The following is a 24039-nucleotide window of genomic DNA, read 5'->3' as shown; positions in this document are numbered from 1 at the left end:
AAGAATATAAGAATTGGCATTGGCCTATTCTGACATACAATGAACACACGTTCATGTTTCAAACGTTCAAGGACTCTATAACCACCTGATATACAGTACATGTACCATAAGGTAATTTGGTCAGTAGTCAGTCCAGTAACATTTTATAAGTTAAAAAAAAATAAATCATTAATTTGCTTGTGAGCCTTGGGTGCCATTGTATATTGTCCTGCAATCCCCACTCCTCTGCCTCCCCAAGCACAAAAAAGCCGGTGAAAATGGATGGATGGGAATAAAATTTATTTGAAGAATGCAAACATTTTCAGAAACAATTTTTCTTATTTGGGGTTGATTTTGTTTTTAACTTATAACATTTACTTATACTCTCCCAATGAGGTCTGGCAGATATTCACACAAATAAGAGCAGTCTGGATTGAAAACAAGCAGTTAAATGATACTGTTGGGTTTTGGCGAGACTCTCAAAGCCGAAAACCTGTTCAGTTTGAACTCAAAGTCGATGGGCCTTTCATTGGGGGGCTTGTAGTCGCCTTTCATTATTGAGCCGAGGTAGGGGACAAGTGCGCAGTCCTCTTCAAACAAAGCCAACTTCTTTCTGTACTGCTCTCTGTTGCGTGTCGTACTGTTGTGGTTGAACGCTATAAGATATGATAATAAATTCCTTAATTGAAAAGAGAAGTTGATGTGATTATGCGCTTTTTCCATCTAACTCACCTTTCAGATAGAGAGCAACATAGATGAGTGCAGATTTTTGTATATTGATGAAGGGATACTTGGGTTTGAGGCATCCAACAGCTGTCATGGCCTTGATTATTGCTTCTGACACACCCTAAAATCATACACACAAAACCAACCAACCAAATCAAACCACAGACATACAGCGATGGTGACCAAAAGCCAGCACAATTCAGAAATATGGTAACATTTTTCTTGGATGTTTAACCGTGTCTGACCTGTTCCAGGTAGCCCAATACTGGGAGGGATGTGAGGCTCACAGGTTCACAAACAGGAGGAACCTTCACAGGCAGCTTTGGGATCAAATAGGTTTCAGGAGTCCTTGAGTGACAAACAGATCAATATGTTCAGTTAATTGGCTGAAATCTACATGAATCAAAGATTTGACATGCAAGGATTTGCAAACCTCATAAACTTGTGCCGCTTCTGCTCCGTCTCAAAGAAATAGATCTTTCCCCTGTACTCTGCTGCATAGTTAATCTTTCCTTGAACTAGTGCCTCATATCTGTGGGTAGATTCATCTTAGATGTTAAAAAACACATTTAAAATTAGACTAAGATGGCCAATTAGTTTTAAATGAGTACCTTTGTTTTCCCTCAAGAAAGGTTACTGAGCAGAAACCCTTCATCTCAACTTGCTGAGGGAATCTGTTTTTCACCTGGATCTCAGTTAGCTTTGCTGGTAGCTGGTCGGGAGGTGGGAGAGTGTGGGGGCAGCCAGGAGTCACAAACTCATCTGGAGTAAGCAGAAATCTCTGTGGTTGAGAGCAAGATGCATGTTGTTTAGAGTGTGATGTAAACTATGACACATGGATTGATGCTCTTTGTTCAACACTTTCTGACCTCTAGGTGGTTTTGCCACACATCTTGTAATAGTGCCCCCTGTGCTCAGCTGCGTGGGTTAAAGCTTCATCCTCAGAGCAGTCAAACAGGTGGTGATGTAAGGCCAGGCAGACTGGGCAGTACAGGCCAAACTCTCCAAGGTGACACTGCAGCTCTTTGGGAGTGATGCAGAGTCTGTTGATGCAGGCTGCTTGTCCTGTTAAAATCAAGGAGGGAGAGATTACACATGTTCTCTTACTTCAAGCTTGAAGAGTGGTCAGTATCTGTCAGAATTTTACCTTTGCGTGTTCTCTCAAGGTAGCTGCGGATATATTTCATGCTAATGCTGACTTCCGTTAAAATGCAGTCCCAGATCCACCATTTGCTTTTCAAGCCGCTGACCTGGATCCAATTCTGATACTCTTTCCGGAAGTACCGTCTCACATGCTCGACCTCCTGCTTGTAGCAGGAGCAACGGATGTGAAGGATCTCTGCACTGTTGTGCATCAGGTGAAGCCTGCAGTAAAAGAGCTTTTTTTTTTGCATACGTTTTGAAGGTATGTACACGAAAATGCAAAAGGTTGTGATTAATAGTAATGAAAGATGCAAATGCTCTGACTTTTTAGGCCTCATCTTGTCAGCAAGGCCTCTTTTTAGCACCTCCACTGTGTCAAGCTCCAGTTCTACTATTATCATGGGGGTAATGCTTCGAGATCCCATCAGCTTTGCCTGTTTAAGCGTCATTGGAAAACCATCCAACACATATCTGAACATACCATCAAGCAGAAATAACAAGAAAGTCAAGATTTACATTTCTAAAATACCTCAATTAGCTTAGCAATTAGAGACCTTATGCCATCTTACCCACGAGTGCTGCAGACTGAACTCAAGAGCACCACTTCTAGACACTGGATTGCCAGCTCATCAGGCACAACAAGACCCTGGGTGAGATAATTCTGCATCTGGCCAACCAGATGAGTGTACTTCTGAGTGTTGAGCACCTTTCGCATGACGCTGCCAATGGATAACCGGGCCAAGCCATACTTTTGAGCAAACATCTGTGCAACTAGAGTGAAACATCAAGACAGTGAATACATGACCGAAAAGATGTTTGAGAAAGTTGTCTTGAGTCTCACCAGTAGTTTTCCCCGATTTTGGCGGTCCAACAACAGCTATTTTAATGGGTGGGGCTGGGCTGGGCTTGGGCTGTCTGAGGTACTTCAAGGGGTTCAACATAAAAGTGTTGCGGTTCCCCACAGATGTAAAGAAGTAGATAAACTGATTCAAAAGCAGGGGATATGAACTGTTGGGAGGCCAAAGCAGTGGGTGGATCATATCCCAATTTTTGTGTTGCTATAGAAAAGCATGAGATAAAATATATGGTGATACATTTCAAAGGTTATTTGACATATGAAGTCATTAATGAATAATGCGGACCTCTACAGGATCCCAGCAGCCAAATCCACTGTGGTGCTTATAAGAAGAGAGCAGCAGATTTTGTGCCAGTGTGCATGAGATTGGATGGGATTTGTGGAAGAGTGACTCCCTGTTTGTCACCAGGGGTTGGATTTCCTGGATAAGCTGACGCTGCACAACCCGCAGTCTTTGAGATGTGTTGATTGTCATTTTTGGGATGTTCTTTTCACTCAAATGCTCCTGGCAACAACAGAAGACAAAATAAACAGAAGTACAACAGGCAAATGTATTAAATATGTAGCCGATTCTCTGTTTGTATCCAGAATGACAATAAAGCTTATATTTAGAAACATCTGGCATTCTGTGTTCTTTTGTACCACAAGTTCAGAGAGGTTTCTTGATCCGCCGCAAAACGCTTCTCTATCTCTTTCTCCATCCTGTCTGATGCCTCCTCGACAGTCTCCTCCTTTTCTAAATACACTGGATCTTCATCTGGAGGAAACTCTTCATCCAGAATGGCTTCCAAATTATCCTCTACATTTTCTGCAGTGCCTTCCGTCTCATTGTCATTACTTAACTAATATGGGAAATGGACATGTTGGGATTCTTTTGAGATGATGACACCATAACGATGCACTTGCTTTTGCATTTGTTACACTCACCCTTTTTTCTCACCTTTTTTTGATGTTCTTCCCAGAGTTCAGCTCTCCTTTTGGCAATGGTCTCCTCCTAATGGGTAGAACAGTTTGGATGATGAAGCCTATAAAAGTCTTCTTATCCAGCTGTTACTGCCTTACCCGATTCTTCTTGTGTAGTTCTCGAAGGATGCTCCTCTGTTTTTCACGCTGTTTGTGCTGGACTTGCCACTTTGACAAGTACAGCGGCAACAGACGCATCTGAACATCTGATACGTCCACCTCCATTACTACCACCAGGTCAGGGAACAGCTGTTGCTGAATCATGTACTCCAGCTCCTCAGAATTGTTGGGGAAGCCTTCCAAAATAAAACCAGTAGACCTGCCATGTGACAACAGAGGCAGAGTCTTTCAATTTATATTAATGAAGGCGTCATTAATATAATTTTATATAAGATTTTGATAAATCTGAATTGTGCTATTATTTTCTGTAATGTGTATTTTTTCACCTGTATGGTTCCTCTTCCCAATATGGTTTGAGGATGTTATCAAGGATCTCTGGACTCAGTGGATCTCTAACAGACAGGTAGGATTTGATGGCTGTTTCCTCCTCAGTCAATATCACTTCCTCCTTTTAAATGATCATCATAATATAATTTGAGATATGTTAATATACAGAGCAATCTAATGTTGCTGACCTGAATTGTGGCAGCAATGTCCTCATCTGTGTCCTCTCCTCTGGCTTCTTTTATCAGGGCTACCAAGAGAGCCAAAGAATCTGCTGCTGCTGAATCCTCCTCATCAGCATGAAGAATCCTTTCCTTAGTTTTGGCAATTATCAGCATTTGAAGAAGCTCCCTGAACTTAATATAGAAGATGTCAAGTTGCTTGGCAAGCCACTCTCCAATAGTGGTCTTACCTGCTCCTCTAGGCCCAAGAATAAATATCCGCAGGGCCGGAGGCTTTAATTAAAAAAAGGAAAAAACATAAGTATTTTTTCCCATAAATGTGACCTTATTTCACTTTACTTGTTAATAGTACCTGAAGAGGGTTGGTCTGTGCAACAAATTGCTTTGGGTTTTGAAGAAAGGAGTCTCTGGCTTCTGGGCTAAAGAAAAAGAAAGTCCTCTCACGGTACCTTGCTGCGATTTTGTCACTACAGCGACACAGCACATTGTGCGTTTTTAAGGCCACGGGGCAGAAATGATAGGTATCGCCAAATAATCTGGATGTCGTGTCTTCCTGTGTTTATGGAGAGGGAGGGGATGTTAAGCACCGCACAAAAGGTGATGAAAAGTTCACATTTCCTCACCTCATTTTTCTCTTCATCTTCACTACTGCCTTTCTCCAGCTCAGTTAAGGCTTTCATATCCTCCAATTCTTGATCCAAGTCCACATCTGACATCTCCCAGGGAACATACTGAAATGGTTCTTCAAGTCATGCAAGTAACAAGAAGATAAAATTAATTTGTTTACATTATTAACTCAATTAAATCAACATTAACACATACATTATGTAACTACTTGTTTTAATTAATATACGAGATGTGAGAGTAATTTATCTGGATGGAGGGAAGAATGGACACGACTTTTTTGCTCTCACTTTCCATCTGATGGATCATCTCTTGAAGGAGGACCTCAGGGCTCTTGTCACCAATCTCCAGCTCAGAGACAGCAACAGATGGAGGACACTGCATTAGCTCCCACTCATTCACAAACTGCTGCAGCTGCAGTTTACAGTCGTTCATCTCGGGGCCGTCGGGATAACCAAAATCACAGTGATCGAGCAGTGCCAAGCCTTGACACACAGCAAAAAAGATGAAAACAGAGGGAGATTGTTTATCCTGGATAATCATGGGACCCAAATCACAAGACATAAATACCTTTGTTTTCTTCATCCATTGACTTGATTTCTGACCGCTCAGCATCTAGATCTGAGTCTTCCTCCTCTTGTTGGCTGTAATTAGAACAAGTGCACACAACCGCAGCATTAATGGTCCATTTCAGCGATAAGATCCCCCTTCCTAAAAGCACATAGTGTCTTGGCACCTGCACTTACAAGCCAATAGTCTGGTTTTCTGTTTGTTCCCTCAGCATCCTCTTGATCACAGCTTTGTCAATGCTCTCCTTGTTCAACTCATACAGCCTCTTCAGAACTGCTCAAAACATTAAAATGACACATCAATTCTATTAAAGCTCATCATTGATTAGGTTGGATAGAAAATTGTTTGCATTGTTTCTGAGTCTCACACCATGATTTTCATCAGTGTCACTAAGACACAATAGACAGTCTGGCAAGATTCCAGATTCCTGCAAGTCCTGCATTTGGGAATTGGTTCTGGGAAGCACCCAGCACCCAGCCAGGCTTGATATCCCTGTCAGATTCAGCATCTTCAATCTGGAAATATTTTAACAGATTTGAAAACATACTAAATACATTCCAATCACACAATACATAAAACATTATTTAATTAATCCTAGATTTCCTTTATTAGAGATGTTTCGATGTACCTCTTCTACATGCTGCAGCAGTACTTCAGTATACAGACTGTCAGGGGCTGTGCTCATCTGTCTGGCTTCCTCTAAAGCCCTGAGCATGTCTTGTACTTCTGGATGATTCTCTGTCACTGAAAACAGCGGAAAACTGACAATAATTTTGAATAGTTCAGAAAAAAGAGGACATGGTATAGCTATCAATTAAAAAAGCCTTCAAGGGACCTGCTGTTTTAACATCTCACCTTCTGTTGCATCCATTTCATCTAATGAAGAAAAAGGTCAGATAATCAATCAAATGTATTATGATGATATGTTTACAACTATCAAACTAGATTTCTTTGTAGAGTTTTCCAATTGGAGGATTTTGGAGGCAAGTACATTAACTTGCCTGACTCTATTTCCATCGCCGTGCTGATCCGTGCCGTCCACATGGCGCTGATAATTCACTTCATGCATGTTTAAACTGACGATGAAGGTCTGGAGTTTCTGCAGCTCTCAGGCATGAAGAAAGATAAGAGTGTCGCTCCTGCTCAGGTCAGGTCAGGTATGCTGTCACCAGGCGTTATGTGCATGAGTGGAAATGCATTCCACCGGAGGGCTGCTTTGTAGGGGATTTGGCACAGAGCCACTTACAGCACAGGCCACCCCCACCTCCCAAGGATGTCAACTTTAGTCCAGTGTTCTGTCATTTATATCAACAATTAACGAATCTAAAACTCTGAGCACTTGTTAAACAGACTCCCAACCGGTTTTTATCAAACACAATTGGTTTAATGGTCATTAAACATCTAAATGTGGTAGCTTTTATTTACAGTAATAGGAAGGTTTGGGGGGAATTTAAAAGCTCAGATCACCCATTTTCAAACCAACTGGTTCATGCTGGAATATTTAAAAGTATCAATCAAACTGTTCTTTTGCATTAAGACACACTGTGAGACTGTTGGCCAAAGCCTCGTTCACCGTTTGCATTTAAAGGGTACCGTAACTGTGGAATAGATTAAAGATCTAACAGATAACAATGAGTTTCATTTTTCAGATGGACCGGCAGAACTGGAACTGAGTCTGGCATCATTGGCCCATAAATACAGTGAAAGTTACACAACTGTTACTGCTCCTAAATGAATCTAAAAAGAAAATAATTTCCTGAGAACATTGTGACCAGTTGGCACCACTAAGGCCCCTCCCCTTCTTGTTCCATTTGGGTCTGGCCACGGACTGGATCATTCAGCTGAACAATGTGGATACGTCTGCATTCCGGAAGAGAGCTGGGGGGGGGGGCAAAAAAAGATAAAAAGCGGTGCAAAAGATGACTGAGCTTGTGCATCTTTCCCTGGAATCTAAACCAGTCAGAATCATTTATGCATAAATTATTTAAAAGTAAATATCCATTAGCCAGCTATGTGGTCCCAGTGCATTTAGTGTTTACCTCATGCTTTGTGGGGTGAGGAAAATGAACTGTCTATTTTTTTGACTGTCTGCCACCTTTAACATCATGTCTATGGATATCCTCCGGTTCACCATGTCCTGAGTGGAGGAAGACCGAGGATTCAGGTTATCAACAACAATACGGACTCAGATAATAAATGAGCCTTCTTGATTAAAGTGGGGTCTTTTTACCATGTAAACGTCAAACTCATCCAGACAGCGAAATGGTGCCTCCGTGATGGGCCAAAGAGAGAGAACAAAGCAAACGGTGGAGAAGGAGCGTTCACCTCCAGACAAGCAGCGCATGTCATTCAAGTCAGCCTTGTTTCCCTGACCCGGCTGCACCTAGAGGAGCGGACAAGATCTGTTTTATTAACCTCTCATTGCTTCTTCCAAGTTTCTGAGCAGTTAAAACCCAATTTGGTGTAGTATATTGTGGAGGGAAAATTAGACTCGACATGATAAGAGAGAAGCGTTCAACTTACTGAGATAGAGAGGGTTTCATTCTTGTGGTCAAAGGTCATGTTCCCAGTGAAGCCTCTCTGAGCCAGCATGCTATCAAAGTAGTACTTGCAGCGTGCCGAGAGGAACCTGAGATGGGTTAGATAAGGGATTAAAAAGAGAAACTGAAATTTACCACAATGACGTTTTCTCTGGCCATTCTGCACTCTAGCATACCTACGAAGTACAGTGTAGGCGTAGAGCCTCTGGTCCATGACACGATCCAGACATTTGATGAAATTGTTGAGGTTCTTGATCTGCTGTGCTTTGTTCGCGTAGCTCTCCAGAGCTTCGTGATACTCCCTAAACGAGGAAGAATTTAGAGATTCTGACACCAACGTTAAACTCTCCTGTAGAGCACCATCTTTAATTCTGATTGGACTGTGGGTAACCTACCTCACAATCTCTTCCCGGTCACCCTGATGTTCCCTCTGGGTTGCAATCTTGACCTTGAGACGGGTGATCTCGGCGTCCAGGCTCCTGGCCGTCCGTCGAACCACCAGCTGTTCTGGACAGATTTCTTTGGCCTTGGCTATAGATTCCTGAACCATAAACAATCTATTAATGAGACTTAATCGAGGCACCTCTATGGCATTTCCAACTTTGCTTCTCACAGGATGAATTATTCTGTGTTCTCCATCATTAAAATATTCCTCCTAAATTTACCTGAAGCTCCTTCTCTTTGCTAGCCACATTGTTCTCAAGAGTCTTGATGCTGCAGAGATGTGCATTGCGTCTCTCCTCATAGTGTTTCTCATGATGCTTGCATTTCATCACCTCCTGATCAGTCTTGCTCAGCTCTTCCTGCAGAAGGACAAAAAGACAATGCTAAAGTTGTCCCTCAGTTAAGCTACACCCACAAAATATTGCAAGAAAGACTCGTAAAACATCAAGCAAAATCAGGTAGAAATGTATTCAAATGAGAAAGTCAGCGAGTCACAATGGAGTCAGCTTAGTTTCTACCTTTTTCACATCAGCCTCCTCAGCTGCTGTGTTTATCAGCTGTTTGCTGCTTGTACTCCTGCTCTGCGTTCTCAAAAGCGCTCTTTAGCTCAGCCATCTGCGCTCGGGCCTCATCATACTCAGCACGCTTAGATGAGATCTTGGCAATGATCTCCTGAAGATCTTCCTCCTGTGACAATGCATTAACAGCAGAATGTCGAGACAAGCATTCTGGTTTATTAAATGCCAAAAACATTTATTGGTCATCGAATATGTAATATAGAACAACAAGAATCAAAACTTTTCTATACAGACCAGAGGTCTCAGATCCTCAGACTGAGGCTCTTCCACATTTTTTAGATCTGTGAGTTCCAGTTGAAGCTTCATGGTCTTTTTCTAAAATACATGTAATAACATTAAAAAAAATGTGTAAATCTGCAACAAGATTTTTTTCTTTTATATCTTTAACAATGGAAGGATTTTTTTTTTTACATCTGATCCGATGCATCTTAAATGTAAATTTAATATGTCGGACCTGTTTTAGGTACTTTGTGAATGTCGTACCTCGGTTGTCTTCTGTTCTGTCTGGGTTCTTCTCAGCAGATCTTGGTTCTCGCTGATGTTCTTGTCTGTACTTCTTATTTGCTGCTGAATGTGAGCGGCCTGAACTTTCTGGGTCTCCATCTCCCTCTTCAGGTGTCTGAAAGAAAAGCATGGCACTGGGTCATTTTCAAATACTTCGAAATGCTACTTCTTTAAAGAAAATGCACATTCCTACGGACCTGATCCCCTCCTCGACATCTTTGGAAAGGAAGTTGGCTCGGGTTTGGTCAGCGGTGTAACTGCGGTTCGTGAAGATCTGATCTCCTTCCACAGAAAAAGGCCGAAGTGCAGTTTTGAGGAGGATTTCTGCCTTGCATCACTCTCCGAGCCTCTGTACGATTCTAAACACACAAAAAAACATATCACATCATGACCTCACACCACTAAATCTAAAAAAAAAAAAAAAAACCAAAACAATCAAAGACATTTTTACGCACAGCTATACGTTGGAAAGGTATGCATCTTCTAAAATGTGGTTTTCCAGAGAACTCACCTTGATGAGTAGAATGCACTCTATAGCCCTTTGATCTATCAGGCAATTGGCAACAACTGGATCTTCAATCTCAAGTGCTTGAAGTACAGAGGGATAGTCAGGGTGATTCACTGCCCTGACAGACAACAAACGACAACCATCAACGATGCGTGAGCTTTTATTCTACCAACAACCTTGTTTTCTGTGAAGAATCTAGTCTGCAAAAATAAAGAATACGTTAGAACGTGTCCTTACCTTCTTTGTGTGTCATGGACTTTTGGGAAAAACCTGCTGGTGATGATAGCTGGTCTCCTGCCGTGCTGGAGGACTTTGGTCATTAGGCTCTTGAGCACCCGCTCATCATCATAGTTGTCACAAGTGAAGGCCTGCACCAGGTTTTTCAGACATATTTTCTATTGACAGGGCCAGCTCTGGGTCCTTCAGGCTAATAAGATATCCTATGGAAATTCCTCATCAACTTGCAATATTGTCACAGTCAGACAAGTAAATGCACCATCTAATTTATGGAAGACAAATGCCAAGGCTTACCCAGAGGTCCACGTGGTCTGTGGTTGAACTGGCCCTTTTTGTGAGCCTCGTCAATGGCGGCAAGAAGAGCCGGCATTTGGTCACCGAAACGTTGCAGGCGATTGGAGCGACTGCTCTCCATGGACTGCAGTTGTCTTCTGTTGGCATCAATGGACTTCTGGAGCCCTTCCAGCTCTCTCTTTTAAATAGATTGAATGATTTCATTACATTTCAATGAGTCATTAAGCTAACAGGGTCATAAAATAACAACAAGATATGGTAACCCAGGTTCCTACTTCATTTTTCCTTGGCCCTCTATGGCATGGCGATAAGAATGTTGATACTGCTCAATCTGCTGGCCCAGTGTGGAAGTGTGGTGAGTCAGGTCTTCCAGCGCAGCCTCAATCTGTGCAATACGCTCCATCCTGCCTGGCTCTCTGCTCCAGTGGCCTGGCTAATGCTGGAGGACCAGATGTCAGAGGCAGACAACACACAAATGGGTTTTAAGATGAATACAGCAGAATACAACACAGATGTCCAAACAAGTACCTCAGACTTAGATCATTGATCTTGGAGGACAGTTGGGCCTTATCTTCTCCAGGTCTCTTAGTATAGCTTTGTGTCTGTGGACTGTAACCTGGCTCAGGCACAGAATGCAAAATTAAAACCTCCTTTTTACATGGATAACCAATTTATATGTACAGCATGGTACAAAAGTGTAAAGTATTCATTTTATGAAGTTCTAATGAGAGTCCAAACACAAACCTCACAGGACTTCAGGTCGGCATTTCTTCTCTGGACCTCGGTTTAAATTCAGTACATTTGGACTGGAGTTCTGAGACTTGTTGGGTGATCTCTTCCAACTGTTCGTGGCTTTGCTTCTGCTTCCCTTCAGCAACTTCCACCTTTTTCTAAATTATTATACAAAAGAATATTACTGAAGTCTACAATATCAACGTTTTCAAAACAATTCTGTAACTTATCAGTGTGCAGGCAGGAGATAATAAATGCTATTCAATAGTTGATTTAAACACACAAGCAATAGCCTAAAAAATAAAAAGCAAAAATAGCTAAACTGAGACTTACTTTCCATTCATCCACTTTCTCATTAAATTTATTTGTAGCACATCTGTCTGATTCCAGCTTCTCTTTCATTGGTTCAAACTCCTTCTCCACTTCCCCAACCTGCATAAATAATTAAGAATAGTTCTGTGAGCGGTTTATACTGCCAACTGCCAAGAAAAACTTGGTATTACGTTATATGTTAGGAGGAAACAGAAATGATTTCCAGAGCAAAAAAACTTGAAGATGAGCTCACCAAAGCCCAAGCCATCTGCTTCTTCAACTCTTCCAGTTTGGTGTACATCTCGTTAACCGATGCCAGGCTCTTGTAACGGTCTTCCTTTTCCAAGAAGTCCCTCTTCAAATCTTTCAAACACTGTTATTTGAATAAAAACAGAAGTAGATACATTAGACTAAAAAAACGGCATGGCATGTTACAGTAGTTTAGACTTCAAAACAAATAACTAACTGATCCCGAGTCATTCTCACTTCACTGTGCTGTTCGACTTTATCCACTGTGACAGATTTAGTTGATTTAATGTGGACAAAGTCGTCTTTCATCTGCTCCAACTGGGTCGCTTTCATAAAAAACTGAAAGGGGAAAAAATAATCTGTTTAGCAACTGATAATTAGAAACCTGTTTTTGTATTTGACACACCGATAGTTAATTACCTTGTATTTCTCTGCCCCTCCTTTGGAGTGAAGAAAGTACTTACTCATCTCCTGGGTGAGAATAGTAACTGGATTGTTCACCTTTGAGGGAACAAAAATGTATTCAATGTTATGAAAAAAAACACTTTCACAGTCGACCATAAGGTTCTCCTCTCCAAACTGCCCACTTTCAACTTCTCCCTATTAGCGCTACGCTGGTTTGAAGCTCACCTAATAGATGTCAAGATGTTATTGTTAACAACCATATAATAAAACAGGAGCATCTGTCTGGTTTTCTGCATAGTTTAGCTCCTCTTCCACAGAATTAATTCATAAACCAATGCCATAACACTTCCCATAACACTCACTTCCCACCCACTAAAGATAAACATATAAACTCCAGTTTTACAGCTGTTACATATAATGGTGGTTGCTTCACTGTTCCTTTAATCTTGATTTAGCTTGTAACTTAGCTATCCTATTACTGTCTTTTTAATTTACTAATTTTTAATTAGTAATATATATGTATTTTTTTTAGGCTGCCTATTATTATCGGGCCAGGGACTACAGCAAGACATTAGTATTTGGCTAAAGTTGTTTTTTTTTTAAACTGTTATTCATTCAGTTAATTAGTTTTGGCCACAAAATAAATCAATAAATTGTTCCAATTTTTGTTGAGGTCATAGAAGCTAAACTGCCTGACACAATTTGGCACATACCTGTATATTATAGTAGTCTAAGATGGCCACAAGGTCTTCCTTTTTGTTGAGATAATATGACCTATTGGAGGAAAAATAAAAACATGATTATGATCCTGTAACCTTAGAAAAAAAAACAACTTGTCATTACCCAATTACTATTTAAACTACCAGGAGCAGGTGAGAATTAAATATAGTACAAGGTGATCATAAATGATTTACATTACCTGACTGACTTTTCAGTTTATACGTCCTTATTCCCTCACGTGTTATTTTCTGGTCGATAACGATAGCTTGGCCGTAAACTTCAGGTTTGTAGGCATCCTTTCCAATGTTATTCAGGGTTATGGATACAACAGCAAAGCTGAGGAAAGGAAAAAATAGAATTTTACTTTTCATTTTTAACAGATCTTGCCTTTGAGTTGCAGTGTGTACCTTTCTCCCTCTTTCACAAAGCCTTTCAAGGAGGAACCTCTATTTGTTGCTTGTGCATTACCTCCTAAGGCAACAATGAGTCCAGTCAGAATGGCACTCTTCCCACCTGCACATAAGCAAATAGAAAACATGTTAACAACATACGTACCAACCCTTAACGTCCTGTATTTTGCTTCTCCTCAGACTGACAATCTGATTTTATTAATTAAATTGTCATTTTGAGGAAAACCAGTGTGTTAAAAAGGACTCAAACTGGCAGACCTGCGGTTAAGTAACCTGGTGAAGCCTGTTCCCACATTATCTTAAGTTTACTAAGCAATGCCTTCTGATTTTAAATTTAACAGGCATTTAGTAGTGGTGTGACTAGAGTTCTCAGTATTAAAATCAAGATGAGAGAGAGCAATGAACGTAAATAAAGCCAAGTTGCTAACTAAATATGGTTGGAGTTGTGGTAGTTGTTTTAGTGGCCATTTTTTATAACATTGGGTGAATAAAAGTGACTCACTTCCATTCTTGCCAACAATGAAGTTGACATTGGATCCAAACGCAAACGGGCCGAGGTTAGCGTGGCACATGAAGTTATTCAGCGTGATGCTTTTTACAATCCCCACATCGCTCACATCACCACTGGGCAACACCTACAGAGATCAATGGGTCATAACTGATGCACCAATATACTACACGTGGATGATGGGTTTTTTTTCTGATAAAAACATGGGGTTCTGCAGCATGTCAATGACAACTACCTGGGGACTCAGTCGTTCAACGTCCTGATCGCGGTCATCAGCATCCTCGCTGTCCTCCTCCTCCTCCACAAATCTAACCCTCTTGGTAGACTTGTCATGGGTCGAGATGCTCTTCCTTTTTGACATCTTGCGCACACAGCCTGGCTTATATTGGGGAAAACGAAACTGACGGACAAACAAAGAGCACACATTTGCTCATATCGACAAGCGTTCAGTCAAGAAATTAACTCAAGCAAGATAAAAAAAAAAAAAGGTTAGGGTTAAGGTAAGCGATGATATTAAAAGTAGTTGATGGCAAACTAGTTTTTGTAGTACAGTATTGACAGCGTATGCAACAAACTAAAAAAAAAACAGTGACGAAGCTGGGTGAACTATTGGTTTAAACTGCATGTAAAATATGGGCTGTTACCTGACGTTCGTAAATGATGTCCAAGGGAAGGGGCCACAAAGACGGGGCAGCTTTCCCCGGAACCGGGACCGAACTCCGAATTCGCGCCCACCCTGAAACTTGTAGTACGGCGACGCAGGGGCGAATTTCTTCTTCGTCTGAAATAGTGGTAGATCCAGCAGCGTCACGGTGAAATACCGCCACCAACTGGACTGGAGGACAAGCGGTAACTCGGAGAAACAAGTTAGGTGGATAAAAAGAAAGGCTGAATTGGTTTTATTTTGGAAAGACTTAAGAATATAAGAATTGGCATTGGCCTATTCTGACATACAATGAACACACGTTCATGTTTCAAACTTTCAAGGACTCTATAACCACCTGATATACAGTACATGTACCATAAGGTAATTTGGTCAGTAGTCAGTCCAGTAACGTTTTATTTTTCTTTCAGCTCAATAAGTTAAAAAAAAAATCATTAATTTGCTTGTGAGTCTTGTGTGCCATTGTATATTGTCCTGCAATCCCCATTCCTCTGCCTCCCCAAGCACAAAAAAGCCGGTGAAAATGGACGGATGGAAATAAAATTTATTTGAAGAATGCAAACATTTTCAGAAACATTTTTCTTATTTGGGGTTGATTTTTGTTTTTAACTTATAATATTTACTTATACTCTCCCAATGAGGTCTGGCAGATATTCACACAAATAAGAGTAGTCTGGATTGATTGAAAACAAGCAGTTAAATGATACTGTTGGGTTTTGGCGTGACTCTCAAAGCCGAAAACTGTTCAGTTTGAACTCAAGTCGATGGGCCTTTCATTGGGGGGCTTGTAGTCGCCTTTCATTATTGAGCCGAGGTAGGGGACAAGTGCGCAGTCCTCTTCAAACAAAGCCAACTTCTTTCTGTACTGCTCTCTGTTGCGTGTCGTACTGTTGTGGTTGAACGCTATAAGATATGATAATAATTCCTTAATTGAAAAGAGAAGTTGATGTGATTATGCGCTTTTTCCATCTAACTCACCTTTCAGATAGAGAGCAACATAGATGAGTGCAGATTTTTGTATATTGATGAAGGGATACTTGGGTTTGAGGCATCCAACAGCTGTCATGGCCTTGATTATTGCTTCTGACACACCCTAAAATCATACACACAAAACCAACCAACCAAATCAAACCACAGACATACAGCGATGGTGACCAAAAGCCAGCACAATTCAGAAATATGGTAACATTTTTCTTGGATGTTTAACCGTGTCTGACCTGTTCCAGGTAGCCCAATACTGGGAGGGATGTGAGGCTCACAGGTTCACAAACAGGAGGAACCTTCACAGGCAGCTTTGGGATCAAATAGGTTTCAGGAGTCCTTGAGTGACAAACAGATCAATATGTTCAGTTAATTGGCTGAAATCTACATGAATCAAAGATTTGACATGCAAGGATTTGCAAACCTCATAAACTTGTGCCGCTTCTGCTCCGTCTCAAAGAAATAGATCTTTCCCCTGTACTCTGCTGCATAGTTAATCTTTCCTTGAACTAGTGCCTCATATCTGTGGGCAGATTCATTTTAGATGTTAAAAAACACATTTAAAACTAGACTAAGATGGCCTATTAGTTTTAAATGAGTACCTTTGTTTTCCCTCAAGAAAGGTTACTGAGCAGAACCCTTCATCTCAACTTGCTGAGGGAATCTGTTTTTCACCTGGATCTCAGTTAGCTTTGCTGGTAGCTGGTCGGGAGGTTTGAGAGTGTGGGGGCAGCCAGGAGTCACAAACTCATCTGGAGTAAGCAGAAATCTCTGTGGTTGAGAGCAAGATGCATGTTGTTTAGAGTGTGATGTAAACTATGACACATGGATTGATGCTCTTTGTTCAACACTTTCTGACCTCTAGGTGGTTTTTGCCACACATCTTGTAATAGTGCCCCCTGTGCTCAGCTGCGTGGGTTAAAGCTTCATCCTCAGAGCAGTCAAACAGGTGGTGATGTAAGGCCAGGCAGACTGGGCAGTACAGGCCAAACTCTCCAAGGTGACACTGCAGCTCTTTGGGAGTGATGCAGAGTCTGTTGATGCAGGCTGCTTGTCCTGTTAAAATCAAGGAGGGAGAGGTTACACATGTTCTCTTACTTCAAGCTTGAAGAGTGGTCAGTATCTGTCAGAATTTTACCTTTGCGTGTTCTCTCAAGGTAGCTGCGGATATATTTCATGCTAATGCTGACTTCTGTTAAAATGCAGTCCCAGATCCACCATTTGCTTTTCAAGCCGCTGACCTGGATCCAAATCTGATACTCTTTCCGGAAGTACCGTCTCACATGCTCGACCTCCTGCTTGTAGCAGGAGCAACGGATGTGAAGGATCTCTGCACTGTTGTGCATCAGGTGAAGCCTGCAGTAAAAGAGCTTTTTTTTTTGCATACGTTTTGAAGGAATGTACACGAAAATGCAAAAGGTTGTGATTAATAGTTATGAAAGATGCAAATGCTCTGATTTTAGGCCTCATCTTGTCAGCAAGGCCTCTTTTTAGCACCTCCACTGTGTCGAGCTCCAGTTCTACTATTATCATGGGGGTAATGCTTCGAGATCCCATCAGCTTTGCCTGTTTAAGCGTCATTGGAAAACCATCCAACACATATCTGAACATACCATCAAGCAGAAATAACAAGAAAGTCAAGATTTATTTCTAAAATACCTCAATTAGCTTAGCAATTAGAGACCTTATGCCATCTTACCCACGAGTGCTGCAGACTGAACTCAAGAGCACCACTTCTAGACACTGGATTGCCAGCTCATCAGGCACAACAAGACCCTGGGTGAGATAATTCTGCATCTGGCCAACCAGATGAGTGTACTTCTGAGTGTTGAGCACCTTTCGCATGACGCTGCCAATGGATAACCGGGCCAAGCCATACTTTTGAGCAAACATCTGTGCAACTAGAGTGAAACATCAGACAGTGAATACATGACCCAAAAGATGTTTGAGAAAGTTGTCTTGAGTCTCACCAGTAGTTTTCCCCGATTTTGGCGGTCCAACAACAGCTATTTAATGGGTGGGGCTGGGCTGGGCTTGGGCTGTCTGAGGTACTTCAAGGGGTTCAACATAAAAGTGTTGCGGTTCCCCACAGATGTAAAGAAGTAGATAAAACTGATTCAAAAGCAGGGGATATGAACTGTTGGGAGGCCAAAGCAGTGGGTGGATCATATCCCAGTTTTTGTGTTGCTATAGAAAAGCATGAGATAAAATATGTGGTGATACATTTCAAAGGTTATTTGACATATGAAGTCATTAATGAATAATGCGGACCTCTACAGGATCCCAGCAGCCAAATCCACTGTGGTGCTTATAAGAAGAGAGCAGCAGATTTTGTGCCAGTGTGCATGAGATTGGATGGGATTTGTGGAAGAGTGACTCCCTGTTTGTCACCAGGGGTTGGATTTCCTGGATAAGCTGACGCTGCACAACCCGCAGTCTTTGAGATGTGTTGATTGTCATTTTTGGGATATTCTTTTCACTCAAATGCTCTGGCAACAACAGAAGACAAAATAAACAGAAGTACAACAGGCAAATGTATTAAATATGTAGCTGATTCTCTGTTTGTATCCAGAATGACAATAAAGCTTATATTTAGAAACATCTGGCATTCTGTGTTCTTTTGTACCACAAGTTCAGAGAGGTTTTCTTGATCCGCCGCAAAACGCTTCTCTATCTCTTTCTCCATCCTGTCTGATGCCCTCCACAGTCTCCTCCTTTTCTAAATACACTGGATCTTCATCTGGAGGAAACTCTTCATCCAGAATGGCTTCCAAATTATCCTCTACATTTTCTGCAGTGCCTTCCGTCTCATTGTCATTACTTAACTAATATGGGAAATGGACATGTTGGGATTCTTTTGAGATGATGACACCATAACGATGCACTTGCTTTTGCATTTGCTACACTCACCCTTTTTTCTCACCTTTTTTTGATGTTCTTCCCAGAGTTCAGCTCTCCTTTGGCAATGGTCTCCTCCTAATGGGTAGAACAGTTTGGATGATAAAACCTATAAAAGTCTTCTTATCCAGCTGTTACTGCCTTACCCGATTCTTCTTGTGTAGTTCTCGAAGGATGCTCCTCTGTTTTTCACGCTGTTCGTGCTGGACTTGCCACTTTGACAAGTACAGCGGCAACAGACGCATCTGAACATCTGATACGTCCACCTCCATTACTACCACCAGGTCAGGGAACAGCTGTTGCTGAATCATGTACTCCAGCTCCTCAGAATTGTTGGGGAAGCCTTCCAAATAAAACCAGTAGACCTGCCATGTGACAACAGAGGCAGAGTCTTTCAATTTATATTAATGAAGGCATCAAATTGCATATTTCTGATGTGGATTTTGATAAATCTGAATTGTGCTATTATTTTCTGTAATGTGTATTTTTTCACCTGTATGGTTCCTCTTCCCAATATGGTTTGAGGATGTTATCAAGGATCTCTGGACTCAGTGGATCTCTAACAGACAGGTAGGATTTGATGGCTGTTTCCTCCTCAGTCAATATCACTTCCTCCTTTTAAATGATCATCATTATAATATAATTGAGATATGTTAATATACAGAGCAATCTAATGTTGCTGACCTGAATTGTGGCAGCAATGTCCTCATCTGTGTCCTCTCCTCTGGCTTCTTTTATCAGGGCTACCAAGAGAGCCAAAGAATCTGCTGCTGCTGAATCCTCCTCATCAGCATGAAGAATCCTTTCTTAGTTTTGGCAATTATCAGCATTTGAAGAAGCTCCCTGAACTTAATATAGAAGATGTCAAGTTGCTTGGCAAGCCACTCTCCAATAGTGGTCTTACCTGCTCCTCTAGGCCCAAGAATAAATATCCGCAGGGCCGGAGGCTTTAATTAAAAAAGGAAAAAACATAAGTATTTTTTCCCATAAATGTGACCTTATTTCACTTTACTTGTTAATAGTACCTGAAGAGGGTTGGTCTGTGCAACAAATTGCTTTGGGTTTTGAAGAAAGGAGTCTCTGGCTTCTGGGCTAAAGAAAAAGAAAGTCCTCTCACGGTACCTTGCTGCGATTTTGTCACTACAGCGACACAGCGCATTGTGCGTTTTTAAGGCCACGGGGCAGAAATGATAGGTATCGCCAAATAATCTGGATGTCGTGTCTTCCTGTGTTTATGGAGAGGGAGGGGATGTTAAGCACCGCACAAAAGGTGATGAAAAGTTCACATTTCCTCACCTCATTTTTCTCTTCATCTTCACTACTGCCTTTCTCTTGCTCAGTTAAGGCTTTCATATCCTCCAATTCTTGATCCAAGTCCACATCTGACATCTCCCAGGGAACATACTGAAATGGTTCTTCAAGTCATGCAAGTAACAAGAAGATAAAATTAATTTTGTTTACATTATTAACTCAATTAAATCAACATTAACACATACATTATGTAACTACTTGTTTTAATTAATATAAGAGATGTGAGAGTAATTTATCTGGATGGAGGGAAGAATGGACACGACTTTTTTGCTCTCACTTTCCATCTGATGGATCATCTCTTGAAGGAGGACCTCAGGGCTCTTGTCACCAATCTCCAGCTCAGAGACAGCAACAGATGGAGGACACTGCATTAGCTCCCACTCATTCACAAACTGCTGCAGCTGCAGTTTACAGTCGTTCATCTCGGGGCCGTCGGGATAACCAAAATCACAGTGATCGAGCAGTGCAAGCCTTGACACACAGCAAAAAAGATGAAAACAGAGGGAGATTGTTTATCCTGGATAATCATGGGACCCAAATCACAAGACATAAATACCTTTGTTTTCTTCATCCATTGACTTGATTTCTGACCGCTCAGCATCTAGATCTGAGTCTTCCTCCTCTTGTTGGCTGTAATTAGAACAAGTGCACACAACCACAGCATTAATGGTCCATTTCAGCGATAAGATCCCCCTTCCTAAAAGCACATAGTGTCTTGGCACCTGCACTTACAAGCCAATAGTCTGGTTTTCTGTTTGTTCCCTCAGCATCCTCTTGATCACAGCTTTGTCAATGCTCTCCTTGTTCAACTCATACAGCCTCTTCAGAACTGCTCAAAACATTAAAATGACACATCAATTCTACTAAAGCTCATCATTGATTAGGTTGGATAGAAAATTGTTTGCATTGTTTCTGAGTCTCACACCATGATTTTCATCAGTGTCACTAAGACACAACAGACAGTCTGGCAAGATTCCAGATTCCTGCAAGTCCTGCATTTGGGAATTGGTTCTGGGAAAGTTGTCAAGCACCCAGCCAGGCTTGATATCCCTGTCAGATTCAGCATCTTCAATCTGGAATTATTTTAACAGATTTGAAAACAAACATTCCAATCACACAATACATAAAACAGTATTTAATTTTCCTAGATTTCCTTTATTAGAGATGTTTCGATGTACCTCTTCTACATGCTGCAGCAGTACTTCAGTATACAGACTGTCAGGGGCTGTGCTCATCTGTCTGGCTTCCTCTAAAGCCCTGAGCACCATGTCTTGTACTTCTGGATGATTCTCTGTCACTGAAAACAGCAGAAAACTGACAATAATTTTGAATAGTTCAGAAAAAAGAGGACATGGTATAGCTATCAATTAAAAAAAAGCCTTCAAGGGACCTGCTGTTTTAACATCTCACCTTCTGTTGCATCCATTTCATCTAATGAAGAAAAAGGTCAGATAATCAATCAAATGTATTATGATGATATGTTTACAACTATCAAACTAGATTTCTTTGTAGAGTTTTCCAATTGGAGGATTTTGGAGGTAAGTACGTTAACTTGCCTGACTCTATTTCCATCTTGATTTTCTCAATAGCGTCCCGCGTGGTCTCTTCTTTGACCTTGTCAAGCCTCTCCTTCTCAATACTGGCCAGTACTGGCTGCACTAATGCGTCCATATCAATCACCACCACATTGTAGTGCTGCGCTAGAAGTTTACACATGGTGCTCTTCCCTGCCTGCGGGGGTCCAATGATGGAAACCCTGCAAGGGGGTCTGGGCATTGGAGGAAGCAAATATGTTCGAGGGTTTATGATGAACTTCTTGTAGGCCTCCTGAGATGAGATGATGTAAAACTTGTCTCTGAAACTGTAGTTTGAGAACAAAGAGAAAGTTTTGATCTTTTAAGCCATCCACGCTTGAATAGGAGAGGAATTTGTCATATGATTTACAGATAACGCACCCTACAGAAAATTCAGGAATGCCAGGAATCATCCTGCCCTCCTTCAATGCAACGGGACAAATGTGGCCCCAGCGGCTTCTTCTCCATGCAAAGCCGGGGGCCACAGTCTTTAAGGTGCTCATATGTCTGAGTAAAGCCTCCTAGGAAAAGAAGCAAGTCAAGTTAAAGTTTCACTTCGTTTGAGAGTCATTTAAATTTTTCATATGAAGCCAAATAAATGTGTTCATGGACTGTGTCAATATCTTCTGGCAATTCTGTATCATCAGGCTGCTGGAGGAGGACTGGAACAGGCACAGGATTTAATGCCATGGAATTTAGGTAGATCATCACAGACTGAAGACAGAAAACAGCAATTTAAAATAGTCCCACACTAAAGTCACAAACAGTCATGCCTCCTACTGACAGAAGGCTGATGCAACAATATAACAGAACATATCAAGATGAAATAAAAATTAAAATTGAGGCTCTTACAGAATGCAGGTCTTCAGGAGTGTTTTGTCCATCCAGCTCCAAAAGATAGACAGGGTGGTGTTCTGCTATGAAGTCCTAAAAAATATAAATGTATTATTACCCTGCGGAATGAATCATACAGCATACTTAATTTTACAGCATTTCAATCATACAGCATTTCAGACTGGATAACTCACCTCCAGCAGTCTTAGTATGCTAGATTTATAAATGTTGATTCGACACATTGCATTTCTCTTTAAATTTTCTGGTAACCACACCAACTGGTCATAAATAACCTTTTTGGATTTCTTTGCTATAGCCTGTAAACAAACAATAGACACTGATAATAGTTAAAATTTAATTTAATATGAAATATAAAAAGTATGGGGAAAATGATGAGGGTGGAATTGGAAAAAAAACACTACATATACAATACAACAGAAGAATGCAGCACACCATAATCATTAGAAATCTACACAATCTTACCTGTTCTTCCCGATCCTCCGCTTCCTCATCATTTTTGCCTTTTCCTCTGAAAAGCTCCTGTGGGTTCCACTGATCCCTGGTGTACAGCCGCCCTGTCTTTGGGCACTGCTTCACACCAGACAGCCTGTTTACTAAATCCTTGTCTGCACACTGTTGAAAGATTGTTAGGGTGTTGCTCATCATTCCACTCTTGTCAGAATATCCACTTTTCATTTTAAAATTAACAGAGTAAAACAGTTGCACAGTGACCAAATGCAGAAGATGAGTGTCAGACCTTGATGTTAATGATGAAATCAGGTGGTAATCTGAGGTTTTTAATCACATCAATCTGCTCCTGTACCGTCATGCATTCTTCTGACAAGAACGGCAGGCAGCAGAGGACGTATCCTGTTGTATCACATACAGCATGGACAGAATTAGATCTTCTGGTGTGGTGTCAGTCTGCTGTGCAATACATGCTATTTGTAGTTTTGCTTAAAACGGTGTTGCAGAAAGTACCATAGTGGTCAATATCTGGTGAGTTCAGTCTGGCAATAATCAGTTCAAGAACCAAGTCCTCTGGTGCCACCCCCCCTTCAGATAATTTATTTAAAAGCTGGGAAAAGAAAATGTGTAATTTATCAAACATATTTTAAAAGAAAAAAAGCAACAATTTATTGAATGTGATTTCATAAGAAACTCACCTCTATGCCTTCTCTCGTCTCATTTTTGATGTGCGTCATGAGCAGGTCTGTGTCTGAAACATCATAAAAGTGGACGGAAAAGTATTTGAGTTTCAAGAAATTTGGAAATGGAGGTAAAATGCAGCAACTCACCATCAATTAGGATACAGTTCCAAGTCTCAGCTATTCTTTTAGCCAGGGTGGATTTACCGACACCCTGTCACAAAGAGAAAAAGGAGAAAGAGTCGAGTATCATATGTGTGGTTGCCTGGTGGTAGGGAAAGTAAAGAAATAGTAAAAGTACCGGTCTCCCAAGTATGATGAAGCATGTGGGCTTAACGCGAAGACTTTCTGTCTCAAATTCATCTTCTACCAGGTTGTCCACTAAGCGACATTTCTGGTCTATAATGAATAAAATTATCGAGAACAATTCATGAGCCGAAAGTCAAAAACCCGTATTATCAGACTACGTAGTTAGTCGTTATAAATAAGTGCTACATACTTACCAATCACTTCATACATTTTGTATGTGTTTTAGATAGTCTTTTAACTAATTTTCGTTATGAGTTCGAGTTAGCTGACTCGTGTTTGGTGTCCATGAAAACGGTTACCATAGCAACTAGCGTAGGTTGTAGGTATACCACAATTTATTTATATGGCGGAAATGATGCATTACTCCATTATTCTAAATAATTGTACACGTT

The 24039-nt window shown here is 41.1% G+C and overlaps 2 protein-coding genes and 1 pseudogene across 2 annotated transcripts; all 3 read right to left on the bottom strand.

Moving 5' to 3' along the window:
• Positions 1 to 262: 262 nt before the first annotated feature.
• On the bottom strand, positions 263 to 6660 carry LOC130515847 (adenylate kinase 9-like). Its single transcript, XM_057016384.1, is given in 26 exon segments — positions 263 to 635; positions 712 to 826; positions 951 to 1053; positions 1139 to 1237; positions 1317 to 1486; positions 1575 to 1585; positions 1588 to 1770; positions 1853 to 2070; positions 2173 to 2319; positions 2418 to 2619; positions 2690 to 2906; positions 2991 to 3209; positions 3645 to 3698; positions 3767 to 3986; positions 4114 to 4235; positions 4303 to 4566; positions 4646 to 4846; positions 4917 to 5035; positions 5208 to 5402; positions 5488 to 5561; positions 5664 to 5760; positions 5857 to 5951; positions 5953 to 6002; positions 6116 to 6231; positions 6343 to 6363; positions 6489 to 6660. Coding segments are annotated over 26 exon segments (3564 nt in total). The 5' UTR covers positions 6532 to 6660; the 3' UTR covers positions 263 to 426.
• Positions 6661 to 6849: 189 nt separating this feature from the next.
• Positions 6850 to 14725, bottom strand: LOC130515850 (structural maintenance of chromosomes protein 6-like; annotated as a pseudogene).
• Positions 14726 to 15121: 396 nt separating this feature from the next.
• On the bottom strand, positions 15122 to 23999 carry LOC130516548 (adenylate kinase 9-like). Its single transcript, XM_057017657.1, is given in 42 exon segments — positions 15122 to 15495; positions 15571 to 15685; positions 15810 to 15912; positions 15998 to 16096; positions 16176 to 16215; positions 16218 to 16344; positions 16433 to 16629; positions 16712 to 16932; positions 17033 to 17176; positions 17273 to 17474; positions 17544 to 17582; positions 17585 to 17684; positions 17686 to 17760; positions 17845 to 18060; positions 18200 to 18272; positions 18274 to 18398; positions 18497 to 18580; positions 18618 to 18823; positions 18826 to 18836; positions 18965 to 19086; positions 19156 to 19277; positions 19280 to 19418; positions 19497 to 19697; positions 19768 to 19886; positions 20060 to 20253; positions 20323 to 20412; positions 20515 to 20611; positions 20708 to 20855; positions 20961 to 21079; positions 21193 to 21213; positions 21339 to 21643; positions 21738 to 21877; positions 21969 to 22070; positions 22209 to 22283; positions 22385 to 22507; positions 22674 to 22823; positions 22948 to 23060; positions 23172 to 23268; positions 23357 to 23409; positions 23489 to 23552; positions 23640 to 23737; positions 23842 to 23999. Coding segments are annotated over 42 exon segments (5043 nt in total). The 5' UTR covers positions 23858 to 23999; the 3' UTR covers positions 15122 to 15337.
• Positions 24000 to 24039: the final 40 nt, after the last annotated feature.

Source organism: Takifugu flavidus, chromosome 19, assembly GCF_003711565.1.
Source record: "Takifugu flavidus isolate HTHZ2018 chromosome 19, ASM371156v2, whole genome shotgun sequence".
NCBI classification, from domain to species: Eukaryota; Metazoa; Chordata; class Actinopteri; order Tetraodontiformes; family Tetraodontidae; genus Takifugu; species Takifugu flavidus.
This window is presented reverse-complemented; position numbering and strand designations above follow the sequence as displayed.